This window comes from Moschus berezovskii, chromosome 4, assembly GCF_049115385.1.
Source record: "Moschus berezovskii isolate FMDL1 chromosome 4, NW_MosBer_1.0, whole genome shotgun sequence".
Taxonomy (NCBI): domain Eukaryota; kingdom Metazoa; phylum Chordata; class Mammalia; order Artiodactyla; family Moschidae; genus Moschus; species Moschus berezovskii.
Window position 1 is genome coordinate 40973417 of NC_142463.1, and position 23544 is coordinate 40996960.

The window sequence follows — 23544 nt, forward strand, 5'->3', positions numbered from 1 at the left end:
TAAGTTTCATATTCTGCTTTTTTCCATTTATGAAGCATTCTTCCAGATTTTTTAAAATTCAGCAATTTGTTTACATAATAACTGCCCAATTTGTTTACATAATTACATAATCTACTACTCAGATGAGTTGTATTTTATTTTCTCGCTTTCCTATCATCATATATGCAGGTTAGTTTCAGCATTTTTGACACTGCAAATACTGCTGGGATAAACATTCATCGACCACTGCCTGCAATCTCACTGTTACTAAAAGACAGATCCTCATTTCCTGAATGGAGGCATATGTAGATATTTTCAAGCCTTTCAATACATGTTATCTTGGACAGTGAGGAGATCAAACTAGTCAATCCTAAAGGAAATCAACCCTGAATATTCACTGGAAAGACTGATGCTGAAGCTCCAATACTCTGGCCACCTGATGAGAAGAGCTGACTCACTGGAAAAGACTCTGAAGCTGGGAAAAGACTGAGGGCAGGAGGAGAAGGTTGATGAAATGGTTGAATGGCATCGACTCCATGGATATGAGTCTGAACAAACTCTGGGAGATAGTGAAGAACAGAGAAGCATGATGTGCTGCAGTTCACAGGGTTGCAAAGAGCTGAACATGACTAAGCGACTAAACAAGAACAAATCAAACTGCTTTCCCAAAAGGTATACCCAAAAGACTAATTACTCTAGATATAAAAGGATGGCCACTTGTCCTAAAGTGCATCACCAGATTCTTTCCCAGCACTGAGTGTTAGGATTTTGACACAGTAAAATTTGCCAAAACATGGTACTTCCCTAGGTGACGACCTCCACGGCATGGAGCACTGCGTCTCACCATCTTGTCCTTTCCACGAGCAGTCGGCCGTGACTTCCCTGACACAAACATGTTTGCTTTGGCTGGGCTCCCACTTCCCCTGCCAAACTGGCTGCCTGTCTAGATCATGTCCTCAAGTGATACCAGAAAAGAGGAAGTGAAGTTGAATACTCCTTCCTCTGTCCGAGAGTCACTTGGGTGTGCCTGACACCAGGACTGTCACTGTGGCCACAGCCGCCGGCCCAACAGTCTGCGCAAGTGTAAAGCGGGACTTCCCACCGACCTCATCCCAGGTGACCCACCCAACTCAGCAGAGGGGCCGCGCAGGAGCCCTTGGGAGAAAATGCAAACCCTCACTCACCAAATTTTTTCTCACCTCCACTAATTTTTGTGAACTGAATATTGATGCTGAAATATCTTTGGGAGGATAACAAATCCTGTCTTCACTTGAAGAACAAAGAAAGATACCAGAACATACCCAGGTAACTTAAACACTGACACCGATAATGTCAATGTCAGCAACAGGGACTTTTTGGCTTAAATAAGATGATCACAAGATTTTCTCTCAGGGACAGGAACCTTGAAGAGCACGTGCTGCATAACTGTCCTCAGCAAAGTCCCCTCCCAGCACCAAACCCAGACCAAATCACTTCTAGAGGAAACTTACCATTTTTTTGTTGTCCTGCTTATTAATGCTGACCACAGACTCCTTGATTACAATGTGAGTGATCTCAGGGAAGTAAGAAAAATTGTTCCACTCTTCTCGGATTTTGTTTTTTTCCTCATCCTTCTTGTGTTTATTTTCCAGTTTTTTCCGTTTCAGTTTGTTTTTTTCCTTTTCAACAGGAACAATCTGATAAAACGCATAAGCAACAGAGTGAAGCCAGCTTTCTCATTTTCTATTGGCATTTCTCATTTTCTCCTGGCAAAACAACATAAGGCCTTGAAGCCAAGCAAGAGAAAGCCAGAGTGCCTGGACTGATGGAGGAACTGGGAGAGTCAACACCCATGGGCTCATTCAGGTCCCACCAGGGATTTTTAGGACCCTACCCCTGGAAAAGACCTTAATGGACACACTGATTAAACTCTTTACATTATCTATAATGTACAAGCAAATTCAGGAGTGGAAATAACTGCCCACTAGACATACATCTACAACCAGGTCCCCCAAGTTGAGCATGGGCTTTCTCCTTTTAGAATCTACCACTGATTGTCTTGACTAGACAACCATAATCAAGTTGGAATTTTCAAGGACAGGTATGAATCCCATGCTTGGATAACTTGTGGAGTCATACATGTCTGCACAAGCTTACATATTTTGTGTAGCAGAGTCTTGGAGACTAGAGATCTGGATAAGATCCTGACTCTGCCAGTTACTTAACTAGTTAGGTCATCTCTTTGAGCCTCCATTTACCTATCCATAAAACAGAGATCTTATGTCTTCACAGAATTCTTAGAGCAGAAGGTAGATTCTTAATAACACAGTACCCACACTACACAGAAAGAGCTTGGTAAGTGTTTGGCATTATTTTAGCATGAGCATAAAACAGGAGTAGAAAGTAAATTTCACCTTTATGTCAATAGTAGTAGAAGTAGTGAAGCCACTCAGTTGTGTCCAACTCTTTGCAACCCCATGGACTGCAGCCTGTAAGGCTCCTCTGTCCATGGAATTTTCCAGGCAAGAGTACTGGAGTGGGTTGCCATTTCCTTCTCCAGGGGATCTTTCTGACCCAGGGATTGAACCTGGGTCTCCCACATTGCAGGCAGACGCTCTACCGTCTGAGCCACTGCTGCTGTTGCTGCTGCTAAGTCACTTTAGTTGTGTCCGACTCTGTGTGACCCCATAGACGGAAGCCCACCAGGCTCTCCTGTCCCTGGGATTCTCCAGGCAAGAACACTGGAGTGGGCTGCCATTTCCTTCTCCAATGTGTAAAAGTGAAAAGGGAAAGTGAAGTCGCTCAGTCGTGTCCGACCCATAGCGACCCCACGGACTGCAGCCTACCAGGCTCCTCCATCCATGGGATTTTCTAGGCAAGAGTACTGGAGTGGCTTGCCATTGCCTTCTCCGGTCTGAGCCACTAGGGAAGCCCAAATAAAGATGATAACAGCTATAATTATTTATTGAACATTTATTATACACCATTTATTATTATATAAGCTCTATGCTAAATGACAGTTTTCTCAACAACACTATGAGGTAGTACAATAAGTGTTACCTTTTCATAGATGAATAATGAATATGTGTCTGATATATATATGAAGTAACCCTCCCAAGGCCATGTAAATATAAACAGTAGAGCGAGGATGTGAACCAGGTCTATTTAGCTTTAAAACCCATGCTTTTAAACCAATCTGGTCTATTGCCTCATTCAATAAACACTTCAAAAAGAAGTTCCAAATTGCAAGAAAAATTACCCTATTTCATGGAGCCAAAGACCTAAATTCAATTCTTGGCACAATCATTTATTAGTTAATTATCACCTTGGGCAAATTTCTTAGCTTGTCTGTACCTCTTTCTGTTCATCTATAAAGTAGGGAAAATGGTAGTATCTCACATAGATTTGTTTTAAGGAATATATGAGTTAATCCATGTAAATTGCTTAGAAAAGTACTTAGTACATGGTAAACACTTGGCAAATGTCTGCTATTACTATATTATTACATATTGTATATGCTACATCTCTCTATTTCCCTACAGAACTCAAAAAATATGTATTTAGATCTACTGCTACATGGACACAATAAAAGATGAATGATACACTGTCTCTAGCCCATGAAACAAACTCAGCTGACAGGGCTGATGAACATGCAAAGAGATAATACCAACAGAATGCACAGAACACACCCTGTGACACAGGATGCTCTAACCAGCCACCTATCGGCACTTACATGTGGCTTCTGTCTCCACTGGATTCCAAGATTTCCAGTCACCATCACTTCATAGCAGAGAACATTTCCACTATCATTTGGATGGAACCGATTCATCTCATTTTCTGATGAAATCAGTAGCATGGAAGTCTCAAATATTTCAGCACCATAATGTTTTGTCAAAGTTTCCAAGGTAGCCAGGTATTTCACTTTGAGGTCGTGCGTGGACACGCTACTGTCGCAAATGGTCTTGTTGTTAAACTCCTTTAGGAAATCCTTGAAAACATTATTTATCCGCATCCTGGTGAGAAGGTTCCTCTGTCTGATGGATTTATTCAATGTTTCTGGAATATATCGCTTGTAGCTAAAAGAAAGTTGAAAAACAAAATCTCTTTTTTATGTATAGGTTAGCAGAATAGCTCAGAAACAAATGTAAGCCTGTAACCCTTCCTTCTCTGTGTTGCCAAATGAGAAGGGTTCTACTCCCAGAGGTCTTGGAGTGAAACTCAGGGTGATAATCATAGGGAGATGGACGTGAACAGGGACTGAAAGAAAAGAGACAAGTACCTGTTCCACAGAAATTCCTACAGGAATCATCAGATTTCTGGGTCACAAAGGCAGGCAGCAAAATGGACTTAACTGTTTTTGTTTGCTAACGTCACTGTCCTTCCCACCTACACTGGTGTTCACATGAACACACTGTTGCTAAGGTTCAGCCAGAACCTTAGCAATTAGAAAGCTACCTGGAAGGTGTCAAGAGTGACGAGAGATGCTTCACACATTCTGCTTGCATATCTATTTGACAGTTTTTCTATAAAGATCACAGGTTGCCTTTATAAGAAATAGGAAAAACACATAAAAGCTAATCAAATACAAAAGACCTAGTGTTTGTTGTGCGCAAATGTCCCAGATATATGAAATGGATCAACAGATGAAGTGAAAGATTAGTTAACTATCCAGGTGCTAAGGAGAGAGTATCTATGACTAAGAATCACAGCAAACGGATACAATGTGAGAACAAGACCCAGCTTTAAGAGGGGTATGAACACCCGAGAAAAAAGAGAGCAAGTCCGCTGGCGATCAGACCAGTGGGGAGACTCAGCCTGAGAAAGCACCCAGCACAGGGGAATCCCTGCTGCACTGATAGTTTCACAACAGCGGAAACTGTGGAGCTTGAAATTTGTCCCCAACAAATACTGTAACTTCTTTTTTAGATTAATGTAACAGAGGGGAAGGTCAGAGAAGAGCTATTTTTAACTTTCAGTTCAGTTCAGTTCAGTTCAGTCGCTCAGTCGTGTCCGACTCTCCGCGACCCCATGAATCACAGCACGCCAGGCCTCCCTGTCCATCACCAACTCCCGGAGTACACTCAAACTCATGTCCACAGAGTCGGTGATGCCATCCAGCCATCTCATTCTCCATCGTCCCCTTCTCCTCCCGCCCCCAACCTTTCCCAGCATCAGAGTCTTTTCCAGTGAGTCAACTCGTCGCATGAGGTGGCCAAAGTATTGGAGTTTCAGCTTTAGCATCAGTCCCTCCAATGAACATCCAGGATTGATCTCCTTTAGAATGGACTGGTTGGATCTCCTTGCAGTATAAGGGACTCTCAAGAGTCTTCTCCAACACCACAGTTCAAAAGCATCGATTCTTCGGCAATCAGCCTTCTTCACAGTCCAACTCTCACATCCATACATGACCACGGGAAAAACCTTGACTTGACTAGACGGACCTTGGTTGGCAAAGTAATGTCTCTGCTTTTTAATACACTATCAAGGTTGGTCATAACTTTCCTTCCAAGGAGCAAGCGTCTTTTAATTTCATGGCTGCAATCAGCATCTGCAGTGATTTTGGAGCCCAAAAAAACAAAGTCTGACACTGTTTCCACTGTTTTTCCATCTATTTCCCATGAAGTGATGGGACCAGATGCCATGATCTTAGTTTTCTGAATGTTGAGCTTCAAACCAACCTTTTCACTCTCCTCTTTCACTTTCCTCAAGAGGCTTTTGAGTTCCTCTTCACTTTCTGCCATAAGGGTAGTGTCATCTGCATATCTGAGGTTATTGATATTTCTCCCAGCAATCTTGATTCCAGCTTGTGCTTCCTCCAGCCCAGCGTTCCTCATGATGTACTCTGCATATAAGTTAAATAAGCAAGGTGACAATATACAACCTTGACGTACACCTTTTCCTATTTGGAACCAGTCTGTTGTTCCATGTCCAGTTCTAACTGTTGCTTCCTGACCTGCATACAGGTTTCTCAAGAGGCAGGTCAGGTGGTCTGGGATTCCCATCTCTTTCAGAATGTTCCACAGTTTATTGTGATCCACCCAGTCAAAGGCTTTGGCATAGTCAATGAAGCAGAAATAGATGTTTTTCTGAAACTCTCTTGCTTTCTCCATGATCCAGCGGATGTTGGCAATTTGATCTCTGGTGCCTCTGCCTTTTCTAAAACCTGCTTGAACATCTGGGAGTTCACAGTTTACATATTGCTGAAGCCTGGCTTGGAGAATTTTGAGCATGACTTTGCTAGCGTGTGAGATGAAGGCAATTGTCCGGTAGTTTGAGCATTCTTTGGCATTGCCTTTCTTTGGGATTGGAATGAAGACTGACCTCTACTTTAGCCTCATGCAAAAATAAAGAGGAGGTGCCCAGAGCAAAGGCCACAGAAACAGAAGAAAGCAGTGCAGCATGTATCCCACCAGTCCCTGCAATTCTGAGGAGCGCCTCCTGATCTGCTCCAGACTCTGGTCAAGGGCAGGGAGATATGAGACGTAACCTTACGAGAAGGCACATGCCACCTATCACAGATAACATGGCTAGAAATAATCCCCTCTTCAAAATGACTGTCTTGGGACAAACACAATAGTGCGTTGATTTAAAAATTATATTTCCAGACTTCCCTGGTGGTCCAATCGTTAAGACTGTGTTTACACTGCAGGGAGCATCAGTTTGACCCCTGGCTGGGGAACTAAGATTTCCCCCATGATGGATGGGTGGCCAAAAATAAATAAATAAAAATTATATTAGTATTTCATAGATAGGGAGAAGTTATACAGATTGAATATTCCTTCAGAAGGACTTTTTTGCAAATGATAAATTTAAGTGAATACAATTTTCTTAAGGTAACAGTTGATCGTGCTTCACATTGGAATTAACAGCTCTCCAGTGAACCAGTACAGGCTGGAAATGATAGCAGCTGCATTAGAGCTACATCAGGAAGGATTTTAGGACAGATCAAGCACAAAAGGAAAAAGTGCAGGGACAGATGCCAATGCCCAGCATGGGCAGAGAGCCAGGGGGAGGGCATGTGGGCCACTCATTTGACTGGCGACCCAGCCCAGAACTTTCACCCTAGTACAAATTTCTGAGGTCATCAGCCAACATTCAAATTCAGGACACAATTATAATTGTACTACTTTTTATTATAAATATTCTTTAAAAAAGCTGGGCTCTGCAGAAAGCAGTAGTCAGCCAACAACTGAGGTGTATGAGAATGTATAAAAATAACACCATCCCCACAATCAGTTTTTCAGCTAGCAGGAAGACTTACCTGATGTCCTTGGGGAGTTCTGGCAATTGCATCTTCTTCATCATGGCGTAGTGGGAGATGGCCAGCACGGCCATCCCCAGACACTCGTTCTCAATGTCATGCCCATCCTGCTCCGTCTTGGGGTCTCGAATGGGAGCCAGGCATTTGACCAAATCATACTGTCCCTTTGGAGCAGAGATGAGAAGAAATGAATCACCACCAAAGTTTTAAGCATCCGCCCACATTTCTGATCTTAGGAGGAAGGTTCCCCACACAGGGAGGTGCTACCCAAAAAAGCAGTATAGCAATGAGACTAATGAGATTTAGAGTTTCCCCGGCACCTCTTTCTCAATAGTTGGGCATGAAAGGGCTTGGGAAACGTTCTCCCCAGGTTAATTCATTCCTTTAAAAGTCATGAAGCCCCTCCACAGGGTTTCCCATGAAAGTGATGGTAAAACGTAGCATGTACTAGGCTTGGACTGCACCAGGGCATGGGAGGTGACAGCTGGCTGGGGTATGATCATTTGTTAGCTCCACAATGAACTGAGCACCCACCTCCCTCCTGATGTAGATTTACAGAAAGGAGGACTCCAGATTCTACACTGGGTTAGGACCACACCTGTTTTTTCAACATCTGCTGTTAAAGTTTCCAATAGTGAAATGTATCCTCAAAATACAACCCCTCACTCATGGAGGTATGCCACACGTTCCAAGAGTCCATGAGGGCTTCAGAAAACAAAAATGAAAACTAAAAAGCAGTGGCCAATACCACCTACCTGTCTTGTACAGAGCAGTGACGACACCGGCACTGCTCAGTCCCCTTCATTAAGCCCTGACCTGAGTGCTAGGCACTGTGCGAGGTTCCTCTCATTCACTATTTCATCTGATCTTTACAACAGCCCTATGAGGGGGATGCTAACATCACCTACTCTGCCTAACAGATGAGGACTCTAAGGCACCAAAAGGTTAAATAACATCACTCACTCAGTTGGTAATTATTGACTAACAAGAACCAATTATGGGCCAGATATTATTCAAGGTGCCAGCAACAGACCAAACCACATCCCTGATCTCATGGAGACTCCAGGAGAGAAAGAAGAACAAATGGAAATACATAACCTCAAGTAGTTACCAAAACCAAAGACAAGTATAAAGACATAGCCCTGTGGGCGCCGGGGACCTCAGGAGTGCGTGTGTGTGTGGTGAGGGGTGGAGGGCAGGTCAGATCAGATGTGACTACGGGGCTGCGGCTCTGCAGCACAGAGCCAGTCCCACTCGGTCTCTTCTCACTGACTGCAAGTGGACCAAGATCTCAGGAAGGGATTGTTAGCCTCTCTCCAGGTTGGAAAGAGGCAGACATGAAGTCTGGGGTGGTGGTCCTACATCAGGAAGACACTCCTGGGTTTTGGATGAAGGGTTCTCACCACTGCTGTTATCCTTTTTTCAAGGCAGGACTTCTGGTTTCTGTCAGTAAGAACAGGACACTGACCACTTCTATAAATTACTGAGGACCAACAACAATCATCTCTGCCAGCAGTGTGTGTGAAGGAGAACAAAATTCGAAACTGTTCTGTCTGGCTGTGATTTTCTGTAAACATCACTGTACAACTACCTCAAGTAATTCATTCCTTAAGCTCTGAAATGTCAGATTTTAATGTCATACTCACTCCTGAAGTATGGAGCACTCTTTCTTTATACTTTCTCTTCCAAAAAAGCAAAAGAATCAATATCAGACATGAATATGTGTAAAACTGGGAGGCTGGATTCAAAAAGGCCAGTGTGAAAATGGCTAGTTCACTTTACTTTTTCCACACAGTTATCTGCGCAGGGCTGTGCTGTTTCACTTCTCTGCAGTCTCTGAGGCCACTCCTCAGAAAGGTTATGGAAAGTGCAATCAATAACTAAAGCTGTATAGCAGATGATGACTGTGTCACAAAACCCAAATGTGAAAAACTACATCCTAAGGAAATAATAAGGAGAACACATATTCAGAAATATGTTTGAGGCTGTTTTGTAACAATGATAGTGTAACAGGGGAAAAAAAACAGAAAGGTTTAGAAACAATGATTAGTTAAATGAAGGCTAGCTTTCCCTCTGGATTTCAGTATCATGCTCAACTTCCTACCAGGAATCTCCACTTGCATATCTCACAGGTATCTCTGAAAGAGAGCTCCTTGTTTCCATACCCGCTTCTCCAACCTGCTGCGTCCAATCTTTCCTATGCAGGGAATCATTCCATTATCTGTCAGACACTTCCCAAAACAGAAATCTCAAAATCATCTTCGATGCTTCCAATACCCTCAACCTTCCACACCCAACTTAACAGCAAGTCATATCAAGTCTATCTCCAGAATGAATCGCAGATCCATCCATTTCCCTCCAACTCTACTGCCACAACACTGATGCTACTTGGCACCCAAGGAGCGGGGAGGCCAGGGGTGTGCATAAATATTCCACAGTGCCCAGTGCCTTACAGCAAATAATTATCCAGTTCAAAGTGTCAGCAGTGCTGCTGCTGAAAAACTTGGCTCCTCTCCAAAGAAATACTTTCCCTACTCCTCCCTGAGAAATGCAGACACTTTTTTATTCTTCAAGGTTCAGTACAAATGCCACCTCTTTGGAGAGACCTCTGATTATACTATTTAAATTAGCTCTCCCCATTCAAACCTCCCTCCCTATATTCCTTACGACAAAAGCTTTTTCGTTCATAGAAGTTTTCACAATTCCTTGTGTATTATCTATGTATCATTTTATCTGCTTGTTTTGTTTGTCCAACTCAATTAAACATCTGGGGCTTGCAGAGACCATGTCTGTCTTGCTCACCACAGTGTCTGCAGCAGCTTAGCAAAAAGTACACAGACACTCAGAATAAGATATTTTCAGACACTACAAGTGCATGGTACATATCTGCATGATAAAATCAGGAAGCACACGAACTAAAATGCTAGTTATCTCAGGTTAATATAATTCAGGTGACTTAAACTTCACTTTCTGGCTTTTCTCTAGTGTCTAACCATCCCACTCACCACCGCTATGACTCAGAGCAGCCACCTCTTTGCCCTCTGTGACTGCTGAGAAGCACCTTCATGACCAGCCCTGCTCAATGACATCTTCCCTCACTTAGAGCTCTGCTCTGCTCTCGGCGCAGGAGGCACCACAGAGAGGAAATGAATGGGGTTGGGGGAACAAGGGATGGGGAAAGGCCCATAAGTGGGATAACCAGCCCCCACTGGATGCTGAACTGCCTTCCCTTCCCCTCACCGGGAGCAAGTCCAGGGTTGGCGAGAACGACCCACGGAACAGGTCATAAAGGATCTAAGCAGCCACCATGGTCGGCTGTGCCAGGGAATTTGACCCCTGCCATGTCTCACCCACTCCATGAACTCCAGGCTCCCCTGGGCCCAAACGACTTACCTGAGCAAACAGATACTCCAGTGAGCTGGCGTCAAGGAGAGGTGTTGCATCTGGAACTTTTTTTTTCTCATAGCCATTTTTCTGCTTCTTTGGAGAATGTCGCCACACTGATTGTTCGCTGTCATTGGTCCCATGCCAGTTGGTGAAATAGAACCTGAAAGGCAGGAAGATGAAGTTTAATCAAGGGAGAGAGGACCTTGGCGTGCATGGGAGGGTGTCCCGGTTCCACCCAGGGTGATCAGTGCCGCAGGCTAAACTTCCCTGAGAAGTAAGCAAACAGACAGCCCTCTCACCTGGGTAAGCACTTCACTGTTTATGAGGTCTTTTTCTTTCACGCTTACTAGTACTCTGTGAAGAGCGTCCTGCCAGAACCTCGTCTATGACTCAAGGAGATAAGGTGACTTCCTTAAGATCACCGAGATAGCACCTCTGACTTTCCACTATGTCTTCCCAAACAGGAAAACACTGCTGACTAGAACTAGATGTGAGCCCAGCCACTTGTTCCACCTTTAGGGATGCCAGCCTACCTTGAAACCAAGACCTACTTCATTCAGTTCAATATTTCTGAAATCAAGCTTCATCATACAGTCAAGACATATCGTTAATACAGCAGTGTTTCCTATTTCTCAGATTGCTGTTGCTGCTGCTGCTGCTAAGTCACTTCAGTCGTGTCCGACTCTGTGTGACCCCATAGACGGAAGCCCACCAGGCTTCCCCTTCCCTGGGATTCTCCAGGCAAGAACACTGGAGTGGGTTGCCATTTCCTTCTCCAATGTGTGAAAGTGAAAAGTGAAAGTGAAGTCGCTCAGTCGTGTCTGACCCTTAGCGACCCCATGGACTGCAGCCTACCAGGCTCCTCCATCCATGGGATTTTCTAGGCAAGAGTACTGGAGTGGCTTGCCATTGCCTTCTCCAGCAGATTGCTGTTACTGATACTTTATCTTACAATGAACAAAGTTTTAAAACAGAAGAAATACATGAATACTATTACAAGCATCAGCTGCAGTGCCCTGACCTAATGAACACTTTATATATGCTACTTAATGCTTACAACAATTGTACAAGTTATGTTTCACTGCTTCCATTTTATAGAGGAAAAAGGAGGAAAACTGAGGTTCCAAGAGAGTAGGTGACCTAAGACCAAGAGCCTGTTTTCTCCACTACTCCTTTTCTCTGCCACCTGTAAGAGAAACACTAGGAATTCTAGAAGGCAAGAAGGTGAGTAAGCCAAACTGATCCAGGACAGCTTCAGGTTACAGACTCAGCAGGTCCCTGGGTCTCTCTCCCTTGACATGCCCATGCGCTGAGGAAAAACCATGATAGCATGAGGAAGGAACAAATAAAATCTCCTCCTCAAAAGGAGCTGCCATTGAACCCAGACACCTGTCAGAGAGCTATCCTGGCAGAACCTGGGGCATGCAGGACCTGGCCAGGCTGGAAAGCAAGGGGTTCTCAGGCACAACCCCTGCCTACTGTGTGTCCCCCGTCTAGAAGCAATCAGTCAAATTCAACAATAATCTCAAAGTAGCAGACAAGAGGGCACATCTCATAGATAGGGCTACACTGTGACTTTCATGGACCTCACACGGTTTTCCTTTCCTCCATAACAAAAATATTAAAGGCAAATATAAATGTAACAACTGTGGTGGTATAAGATGAATATAATCCAGGCTGAATTACTTTTTTCTTAACTTAAACGAAATTAAAACACTTCTGTGGGGACCTAATAACACTGTGAACCCTAGGCTCTGTGCCTCATAGCTAAGTTTTTCTTAAACATGAGAGTCTCAGGTAAGGTACAATGAAGGACCAAGGAGGGAGAAGCTGCCCCCACTGCAAGGGGTAGTGGCAGGGAAGGGTGAAAGGCTGGGAAGGGAGTTTGGACTAGCATAAATAAACACCAGGCAGGCTATGGAGTCTGGACCAGGCACAGAAGGCAGAGGAAAGACCGCAAGCCAAACTGATGTGAGGCAGGATCCCCCTGGAAGATGGACTGAAATGAGAGAGGCCAAGAGACAACAGGTTCCTGTGGCAACCACCTGGGCAACGCCGTGAGCTTCGTGGGGCAGAGGCCTCAGCTGTCCTGCTCATCACTAAATCCACAGTGCCTGGCACAGAACAGGTGCTTAATACACACTTGTTGGATGTATGAACAGCAAATGAATGACCTAATTCAAGAAGTAGTCATTAAAGTGGGAAGGATGGGTAAGAAGTTACTTTAAAAGTAAAATCAACATTTTACAACTTTCCAGTGTTTCTATATAACCCATCTTTTATGTAACTTACCAAAATGACTAATAACTTGACTGTGGCCTTTGGCATCTCTCTCTCGGGCAGAAAAAAGCCATATATCTACAGAGTCCACTGCAGCATAAACCGCAACTACAGGACTGTCCCCATCCATACCCTCCCACATGAAAGTAGAAGCCTGTAGCTCTCAGCTGCCCAAGAGGCTGGCATCCATGCTGCCCCCAGGCTGAGAAGCCTGCTCTTCAATGGCAGAATAGAGAACAGGCCAGGAGGACTCCTCTAGGATTGGCTGCCCCGGATAGACAGAAAGTCAGAGGTGAACCAGCTCCAGCAGCTAAGCAGGAAATCTGAAGCTAGGGCAGAAAAAGAGGGACAAGGCCATGGCGGACTCCTCTGACCACTGAGGGAAATCCAAAATGGAGCATTCTCACCATTCATACAATAAGCTAGTGATCTACTGTAAGTTCTTGGGGGTCCTGCCTGGGAGGAGACAGGTGAGAGGTCTAAACAGGATGATGAAGAGAGTAACTCAGAGCCTCCAAGTGCTAATTATGTGCCAAGCACTCCATACACCAAGGCTCAAAGCAGGCCTTTCACAAACAGATACGATTGGCAGGTGGTGCAGTGGGAAAGAATCCACCCGCCAGTGCAGGAGATGCGGGTGTAATCCCTGGGTCAGAAAGATCCCCTGGAAAAGGAAATGGCAACCCACTCTAGTATTCTTGCTTGCAAACTCCCATGGACCGAGGATCCTGGCAGGCCATAGTCCATGGGGTCCCAAAGAGTTGGACACAACTGAACAAGTAACATTTTCACTTCTGGGCTTCCCAGGTGGCGCTAGTGGTAAAGAACCTGCCTGCCAATGCAGGAGATATTAAGAGATGAGGGTTTGATTCCTGTGTTGGGAAGATCCCCTAGAGGAGGACATGGCAACCAACTCCAGTATTCTCACTTGGAGAATTCCACAGACAGAGGAGTCCGGCGGGTCCCAGTCCATGGGGCAGCAAAGAGTCGCACACGACTCTTTGAAGAGACTTAGCATGCAGCACGCATGGAAGATTACCTGGGATGATGGGGTAAAGGGATGTCAAGGGTGGAGGAAGCTGTCCGAAAGAGCAGAATTGATGACAGATTTTCCCTGAACCAGTAGGAACCATGGATTTCCCACATCCCCCTGAGTCTCTATGATAAAGAGCCACGCACCCAGCATACCGCCTTGGGACTGAATGAGGACATTTTCCAAGGTTGCTGTCTGAGTGCTGTGAAACCAGCCTTGCCTTGGAAGCCTTTTGGTAAGATGCTCAACAAGATAAGGCAATGTACAATGTCTTCACTACAGAAAGGCTGAAGGAAGCCTAAAACAAGGTTGGATCTATAAGACAATAAACTGAAAAAAACCTTTAGATTAGTGACTGTCGAAATCAACATCTTCCATAAACAACAAGGATATATTGGCACAGGGCAATATAGCCATTATTTTGTAATAACTTTAAATAAAAAATACTGAATCGCAGGGCTTCCCCAGTGGTCCAATGGTTGAGACTCCACCTTGCAATGCAAGGGACATCAGTTCGATACCTGGTCTGGGAAGATGCTACATGCCATGGAGCAACTAAGCCTGTGAGCCACAAGTATTGAGCCTTTGCTCTCAGAGCCCAGGAGCCTCAACTACTGAGCGCTCAGGCCGCAACTACTGAAGCCCGAGTGACTAGAGCCCATGCTGCACAACAGGAGAAGCCACTGCAGTGTGAGGCCTGCACACCCCAACAGCAGCGTGAGGCCCGCACACCCCAACAAAGAGCAGCCCCACTCACCGCGTGAGAGCCTGCATGCAGCAGCACAGACCCACCACAGCCAAACAAGAAGGGGAGCTTTAAAATACAGCGAATCATTACACTGTGAATATGAAACAAATTACAAACCGACTATACTTCAAGAAAAATATATAAATAAGTGTAACAACAGAAATCTTTCAAGAAAAAAAAATTCAACACCCACCTAATCGCTAATAGGACAAAACCAGTAAGTACCCTCAAGACAGAAATTGTACATTCCTTTCAAAATTAATAATTAAACCTGGGCCACCAATTCCTGATATTACAAGATGCTAATGGAAAAAAACTAAGAATGACCTAAATAAATGTAGTATGATAATGGACTATATTCCTTTGCAGAATGATGGGGAAGAATACTGCAGGAAGGAAGGAGGGAGGAAGGGATCACCAGATAGATAGACCCACCAATGAGAGATATGCCTTCCTTGTAAGTTTTTGAGAAAATTATACTACAGATGACTACATAGTCTAAGCTTATGTACAGATATTATATACAACAGATTCTCTTTAGGTTTCTATAGAACCTGACTAATGGATAGTGAAATTCATTTAGATAAAAAAGCAAGAAAATAAGCTTTTTCTTAAAAGGAATAAAGAATATGTTTGTCATATATTAAGGTAAACCATAAAACAATAGCTAAAAAATTATCTAAACACAGAAAACTATAAAGTACAAAATACTGCCCAAAACAGGGCTGGGATTCCACTGAAATAGTCACCAACATTTATTTTCATACCACATCTTCTTTAGTGGTGAGATGATCAGGTTTCAAAATTATATAGTTTGTTGTAATGCAAATGTTTTAGCTTACGGTGGGATCTTTCCAAGTTCAAAGAGTTTGTGGTAACAAGGCAATATCCTGTTGAAGCGCAATGTCAGGTACACAGTCAAGGTGCCAAAAATGAGGCAGCCATGAACTTCCTGGCAGCAAAGGGTAACGTGTGTGTGTGTATCCAACTCTGTGAGACCCCATGGTCTGTTGCCCACCAGGTTCCTCTGTCCATGGAATTCTCCAGGCATGAATACTGGAGCGGGTTGCCATTTCATTCTCCAGGGAATCTTCTCAACCCAGGGATCAAACTTGGGTCTCTTACATCGCCTGCACTGGCGATGGGGGTTGGGGTGGGTGTCTTTACCACTAGCTTCATCTGGGAATTCCCAACAGAAATGGGGAGCTGTCAAAGACAGCTTTTCATCATGAGGTATTCACATGACCAACCAAGAGGATTCTAGTGCTAACAAGACGAGTCACTATGTATGTAACTTTGAGTTAACTCACTTGTCTTTTTTGGACATCAGTTTCCCCCTAAAAACTAGGAAGAGCTGAATCAGGCAAACTCAGGTCCCTTCCAAGTCCCATATTCTACCATTCTAGATTCTGAGTCTAAAATCCTAGAGGGAGAGAACTAGAACTGAATGACAAGCCTCCTTCCCAGACTTCGAGCTACAAATACATGCTTCAGTGTTGGGTTGCAGAGCCAACCCCCAGGCCACAGAAATGGGATTACACTCTGAAAAATAAATCCAAATTTACCAGAAGGCTCAGCTGGGTGGGGTGAACATTTCCCTAAACCTGGGGCATGAAATCTCACATAACACACACCTCTCAAGGTGAGACCGAGGGTGAGTAAGGAGGGAGGAGAAAAGTCAGCCCAGGATGATTATCAAAGAACGCACATCTGGTTCAGCTTCCGCTGAGAAAAACACCCAGCCACTGCAGAATGGTAATAACTCTACTGATCCCTCAACGGAAATAGCAGTTAAGACACTGTGGAGAGCCTCTGAGATCCCCAGGCTGTTCTACATGACCCTCCGTTCCAGGAGCACCTGAGCCAACTCACTGACTTAATCCCCTCTAGGTACGTTAAGATCCTTTTCAAAAAGGACTCACCCTATTTATCAGCTTGCTAAATACTGTGAACCTGTGGTTAACTGGTAGTAGGTGGTTTAGCTGCTAAGTCATGTCTGACTCTTGTGACCCCATAGACTATAGCCCTCTAGATTCCCCTGTCCATGGGATTCTCCAAGCAAGAATACTGGAGTGGGTTGCCATTTCCTTCTCCAGACAATCTTCCCAACCCAGGAATCGAGCCCAGGTCTCCTGCATTGCAACAAGCAGATTCTTTACCGACTGAGCTAAAGGGAAGCTTGTGGTTAACTAGTATCTCATAAACACACTTCCAATTCAACATACAGATTAAACATGCTTATAAACTCAAGAGATTATAGTGATGAAGTACTGACTATGCCACCTTAGGAGACTATGTGACACTTAACAAAGTCTACAATATGGAAGGAAAGATAAAATATTCACTAGAAGAAAAATTATAGCCCCACTAGACCAAAGTCCTCAGGCAGTGGATTGAAACACCCACCTTTTTAGAACAAGACCAAGCTAGGATTTCTAGGTTTCCATTTCAGGCAGTGTTTCTCAAGTTCTCTAGTAAGAAACATCTTATTATACAATGAGCTAATACATATATATTAAGAAACTTTTTATTATACCAAGACCTAGAACATACAGATTAATCTCAAACTAAAGCTCTAAAAACAGTATTCTTAGGTTATGTATACATGCTGATATTATCTATTCTCACCCATCTCTCTCTCTAAAAAAATTTCTGGTCATAACTCTCTAAATTAAACTCATAACCATAATTCACTGAATGAAAAACTCTGCTGTAAGGTACTAATTCTATTCAAAATACCCTCTGCTTTATAATGATTTCTAAAATGCAACAGAGGAAGGTGATCAAACTCATCTTGAATTGTTTTCCAAATACTGAAGAAGTCTTTTCTCATAGCAAGCAAACACAAAACTTACAGATCACAAAAATGACTACACTGCCTCTTGGTAAGTGACTTAGGCCTCCAGGCTAACCTGGCAGGCACCCATACCTCATCCGGTAGTGGAGCCGGAGTGACGTCTTGTCGTCGACGGTGATGGTGCGATTTGGAGCGTACCAGAGCTTGGTGTTCTCGTCATACAGGGCAAAGAGGTTGTGACACAGAGGAGAGATACCTGGGGAAAGTAAAGGATGGGTCAGAAAATTAAAGACAGATGCATGTGGCCATCTTTTTTCAAAGCACCACATATGCAAAGACCAGCAATTCTCTCATTCAAAAAGAATCCAGGTCATATTTGCAGCCTCTTAGGGCTAAATACCGGAGAAGGCAATGGCAAGCCACTCCAGTACTCTTGCCTAGAAAATCCCATGGATGGAGGAGCCTGGTAGGCTGCAGTCCGTGGGGTCGCTAAGGGTCGGACACGACTGAGCGACTTCACTTTCACTTTTCACTTTCACACATTGGAGAAGGAAATGGCAACCCACTCCAGTGTTCTTGCCTGGAGAATCCCAGGGACGGGGGAGCCTGGTGGGCTTCTGTCTATGGGGTCACACAGAGTCGGACATGACTGAAGTGACTTAGCAGCAGGGCTAAATACAACTTCCAACCATGCACAATCAGGCAGTTTTAAACATAATAATAAAAAATTATGGCTCCCCAGGAATATGGACTATAGTGCCTGGCAATCCAGGTAAGAAACCATTTAAAAATAAAAGTCTAACAATATTTCTCATCACAGTGTCTGTGGCAGTATTACCAAACCCTGCCTCAAAGACAAAAAGGCCATCTGAGCATCCCAGACCCCACCTGTTGTGCACCTTGCTAATCGCAGTGAGAAGCACTCTTAGACTTTCAGAAATCCTTGATCTATCTCCTACAGAGTGTTTAAACAGTTCTAACATACTCTGATTACATATTAAACATGCAAATAAGTTCCTGGCAGTAGCGTGTGAAATGTGTGTTGGAATAAATAACCAAAGTGATTATTTGTGATTAAAATCTATTACCATTAATGGTAAATACATTTTAAAGTACTCTGTATAGTTATTGAAGTATTTTTTACTAGTAGCCAACTATCAGGAGAAGGCAATGGCACCCCACTCCGGTACTCTTGCCTGGAAAATCCCATGGACAGAGGAGCCTGGTAGGCTGCAGTCCATGGGGTCGCTAAGAGTTGGATATGACTGAGCGACTTCACTTTCACTTTTCACTCTCATGCACTGGAGAAGGAAATGGCAACCCACTCCAGTGTTCTTGCCTGGAGAATCCCAGGGACGGGGGAGCCTGGTGGGCTGCCGTCTATGCGGTCGCACAGAGTCGGACATGACTGAAGTGACTTAGCAGCAGCAGCAGCAGCCAACTATCAAGAACTGTTGACAACCGGTGGCCTTGCCTCCCTATTCAACTACCTCCTTTGATGCAAGAATGTTAGAAGAGATTAGGGAGATGATAAAGCCAGGAAAGCACCTTTCCACTCAACTTCTGAGCCCATGATTAAAATTACACACACCTGGAATGTAAAAGTGTGGGGGAAGGTAGGAGAATGATTACAATTAATCAATTACTATTGATATTTTCACGTGTGGTCAGGCCTCAAACAAAGATACAATGAACTTATATGGCAGACAAAAAAAAGGAGGGCTGGGGGACATGAGGTAGCTGGCACTTGATTCCCACTCAGATACGTGAAGAGAGACGGACACTGACTGGGGCCCCCACTGACCCTGCCCACCTAGGCGGGGACTCTCTCCCATGCATACAGTAAGACGTTATAGGTTTCTTGGCTTCTTCATGCTTCTGCTGAATACCTCGACTTCTGTTTCTCAAGTTATTTGGGAGTTAACTTCTTCAGTTACACTACTCCATGTAGCAGAGTAGATGGAGCTAAACTTCACAGAGAATTTTCTCTTGGGAACTATGACAAATGGCTTTTGGATCCAGTATTACTAGGACTATATTTCAGGTAAACAACGGATTTTTACTCATAAACTGGCTTCTGTGGACTGGCCTGGAAACCTAGCTTTTCTTTATCGATATCTGTATTTGAATATGAAACACATATTTGAAGCATAATTTATCTGTAATCAAATAGATAAGTCTACCATTCTATCCCAGGTCTGATTCAGACAATATCACTACTTAAAAATAAGAAGATCAAAGATACCTACATAGCACCAACATTTACTGAGGGCTTAGTATCAGGCATCAGGCTAACACACTCTACATCTATTACCTTTTAATTCTCCTAATACCTCTTGTGGTTAAGTGTTATTTCTGCCATTTTACAAAGAAACTCTGAGATTTAGTCTGATTCAAGGTTGTTCAACTAGTAAAATGCAAGACTGGCGTTCAAACCGAGATAGAGCTACCAAGGGGGGTAAAATAATGAGAGATAAAAGAACAAAAACCTACCCTATCTATACTGGTGAAAAATGAGAATACTGCCCCTAAAACATCATGTACCACAATAATAATAATAGCTATAAGAATCTGTGGTATTTCATATTCATATATTAATTTCTGCAACAATCCCCTGAGTTGGTTACAAAAGCTAATCATCATCCTCTACAGACTGGGCTTAAAAACGGATGCCCCAAACGGACCCTGGGCCCACAGTAACAGGATACAGGGCCCGAGTCTGTCTTCAGATTCACAGGCTCTCTCTCTCACCTCTTGTAACAGCGCTCGACCTCTCACTAACTGCAGCCCGACAGTTCTGCACAAATGATCCTTGCTAACAAACTAAGGTTTATACCTGCTATGCTAATGACAAGACACTTGGCTAAGAGAATAAACACCATAAACCATATCTCAAGAGAAAGGGGAAAAATGTTTTTAAAAATGTCTTAGAACCACCAATTTAAATCTAGTTGTTTGGCTATTAATAATTGCAAACACTTTTAAAGTTGCTGTCACACCAACCTCTCCCCTTTTATTTGAACTCTGGTATTTAAAGAATTTTAAGCAGAAAGACCGATCAGAAAGAAAATGGGTTTTCTAGACAAACCTAACTTGGGGCTGGCTCTGAGACAAGGTAGCTTATTCTGGAAAGAGCCATACCATCCCCCCGCCACCCCCATTGTAATAATCCTCAGAGTTGCTCTGAGGAATAAAGATGATGAAAGTAAAGCATGGATCAGGCTACCTGCCATCATAGCTAGTGACTCTACCATGGTGAAATGAGTTGATTTTTTAAAAACAGCTTTACTGAAATTTACATGCCAAAAAGTTCACCCATTTTAAGTGTATAATTCAATGAATTTTTGTATATTTACAAAGCTGTGCAACCGTCACCAAGCTCCAGGTGGATTAGGTATTTGTTTCTATCAATTAACTTCACCTGTCATTTAAAAGCAGGTGGGCAAAAACTGCCAACGATCCCAAGTTTAAAGGATAATGAAAGGGGCTTTATTTTGTTAGTTTGGTTTCCCACCTTCTGAGGGCAATAGGCTAATTTTAGTAAGACAAGCCTCACTTAAAAAAAAAAATTATAAAAAAAATATTATATATATATAAAAGGAGTGTGTTGTTCACAGCTTCACTGTCCTTCCTTTTCACAACTTGGCAATCTGACCAAGCCACAAAGTGACACTTAACTTCTCACTTCAATTTAGCATCACGATATTGCTGGGGTGGGGAGGGGGGTGTCAGGCACAAAAGAGGCAGGCCACGGCAGCATAAGGATAGATCACATTTTTCAGAAGTTTTAAACTATTAACATATTGAGAGATGGTACTTAGCTTGTAACTTTGTGCTTTATTCATTTAGTGCTGACATTATTCCAATTTCATAGATATAGGGGAAATTAGAAAACTAAGCATCATTTTTTCAGACCCCATTAGTGACAGAGAAGGAATAAGTCACCTTGCAGTGAAGACAGTAAAAAGTGAAATTCTCAGAATTAAATTCACCAGCCTAAGGTTGAATGACAGTCAGTGGCTGAGGCTGGGCAGAAAAGCTGAGCCCCAGAGCCCACCCCTCTTTCCACCCGGTGGAGCTGCCAGGGGCAGAGACCAGGACCTGCTAGGGCCCTGGGCAGCTGCTGGTACTCACAGCACTCCTGCGCCGCCCGGATGCACAGCTCCTCTGCCGTGTATTCTCCACCGCCCAGCCGGAGAGGCTCCCTATCCGATAGGTAGAAGAGCACTTCCACCCCCGGCTCAGGGGCCTCCAGATTCATCTCCGCCTTCTTGGAGCTCCTCATTTTAGCACAGAAAGCCATGGCACTGCAGTCCTCTTTTATATTTAGATACTAGAGTGGAAGGAAAACGAGACAGGTGCTAAAAGTTGGTCAAAGAGTGTTTTGAAGGGAAGCAAGTAGAAAGATACGGTATTAGATAAGGACTTCCCTCCTGCCCCTTCCCTCCCTGAAAATCAAATGCATGGGCGCTTACAGCAGAAGCAACCATGGAGTGCATAATCATTATGCACTCTAATGAATAAATTATTGTAAGACGATAGTCTCAAAAATCAGTGATTTAGACATGACCTAAATTTATATTCTCGATTTCTACACAAGTTGTAGCTGAAAAATGTGCCTCATTCTGGAACCACTGATGTTAATGTTACTGATATTCCTGCTACCACTAGACCTACTGGCACAAATTATACTGTCTTTTAATTTTATGTCTATCTCCCAGTAAATGACAAGCTCAGTGAGGGCATTAACTACCCTTACTTATCTTCATGCCCCTAGAATCTAACTCGGGGCTGGCTCTGAAACAGTGCACACAAAAGGACTATGGACTCGTGTTCATAAACCACATGGACAGGTCACGAGAATTAACGAGTGCAGCCAGGCCCCTTCACCCCACAGACGGGGAGGTCGATGGGCAGCACTCTGTGGTCCCAGAATGTGAGCGAGAAGCCTTGCTTTCAAAGGTCAGAACCCACTGGTGAGAAGTTTGCAAATAAGTTACTCACCTGAGCCCCCTTAGTGGGGATAGCAACTAGAATCAAAGAGCCAACCTCAGCAACTTAACCTTGGGTGCAGAGAGAAAAGAGGGGGAACTAGAGAAAGTCTTATGTGTTCTTTCTCCCCCTCACTCCAACACCAAAGGCCTCAAACTAACTCCTCTGACCCCAGGTCCCTACTTTCCTCCTGCCTACCAAGCCAACCTTTACTTAGCCCCAAAGCACACATCAGACCCTCTAAAGACTCCCCATTCATCTAGAGACCAACTCTAAGCTCCTAATAGAGGCCTTCCCTCACCTGGCCAGCTAGCTTCACGGGACTCATCTCTCATCACCCTCAGTCTCTTACTTCAGGCTTGAAATCCATAAGGCTGCCATCTTCCTATTACCTACCCCCTAGTCCACCCACCACCAATGTAATTTTTCTCATTTTCCTGCCTTTGCTCATGCTGATCCTCCACCAGGAGTATCTTCACACCTTATCCCTTTCATGGCAAACTTCAATTTTCTTTAGAACTCAGCTAGGATATTACCTCCTGCAGGAAGCCTTCACTGAACCTCCATCCCACCTTCCCATCTCCTGAGTTAGATGCCTTCTCTCAAACTCACCACACTGCACTGAGCACACTGAATTACGATGCTCTTATTCGCATGTCTGTCTCTCTCTCACTCCCACGTGTCATGAGTTCCTTAAGGACAGGGACTATGTCATACATCTCGGTATCACCAGTGCCTAGTACAGAGCTTGCAGAATGACCCAAAACAAGTCATAGAAGGAGGGCCACTGTCAATTCTCTTCATCAAATTCCTGTGCTTAGTCTATTAGTTGCCCTGGTGAAGAGATACTTACAGAAAGGACACAAAACAGGTACTCCTCAATGCCACAAACTAAAAGGCATTTGGTTTTACTTGTTTAATCACCAAAGTAAATCTGAAGATCAAATTTTTTCAAAGACCAAGCTGAAAGATTAGCTCGTAACTCATCTTAAGGTTCACATCAACTATCAAACAAGAAAGTTTAAAAACCCAGCACTGGGATTCCAACTCTACCCTCCAATGAAAAATAGAGATGAAAAAACAGTAGC

The 23544-nt window shown here is 43.8% G+C and overlaps 1 protein-coding gene across 2 annotated transcripts in view; it reads right to left on the reverse strand.

Annotated features, from left to right (window-relative positions):
• Nucleotides 1-23544, reverse strand: part of JAK1 (Janus kinase 1) — a 143328-nt gene that overhangs the window by 34551 nt on the left and 85233 nt on the right. For both annotated transcript variants that reach the window (XM_055404089.2, XM_055404090.2), the window contains exons 3-8: nucleotides 21599-21797; nucleotides 17597-17720; nucleotides 10613-10766; nucleotides 7220-7383; nucleotides 3692-4034; nucleotides 1470-1655 (exon numbers count right to left, since the gene is read on the reverse strand). In XM_055404089.2, the coding sequence (XP_055260064.1) occupies nucleotides 1470-1655; nucleotides 3692-4034; nucleotides 7220-7383; nucleotides 10613-10766; nucleotides 17597-17720; nucleotides 21599-21797 (1170 nt within the window). The remainder of the gene's footprint in view (nucleotides 1-1469; nucleotides 1656-3691; nucleotides 4035-7219; nucleotides 7384-10612; nucleotides 10767-17596; nucleotides 17721-21598; nucleotides 21798-23544) is intronic.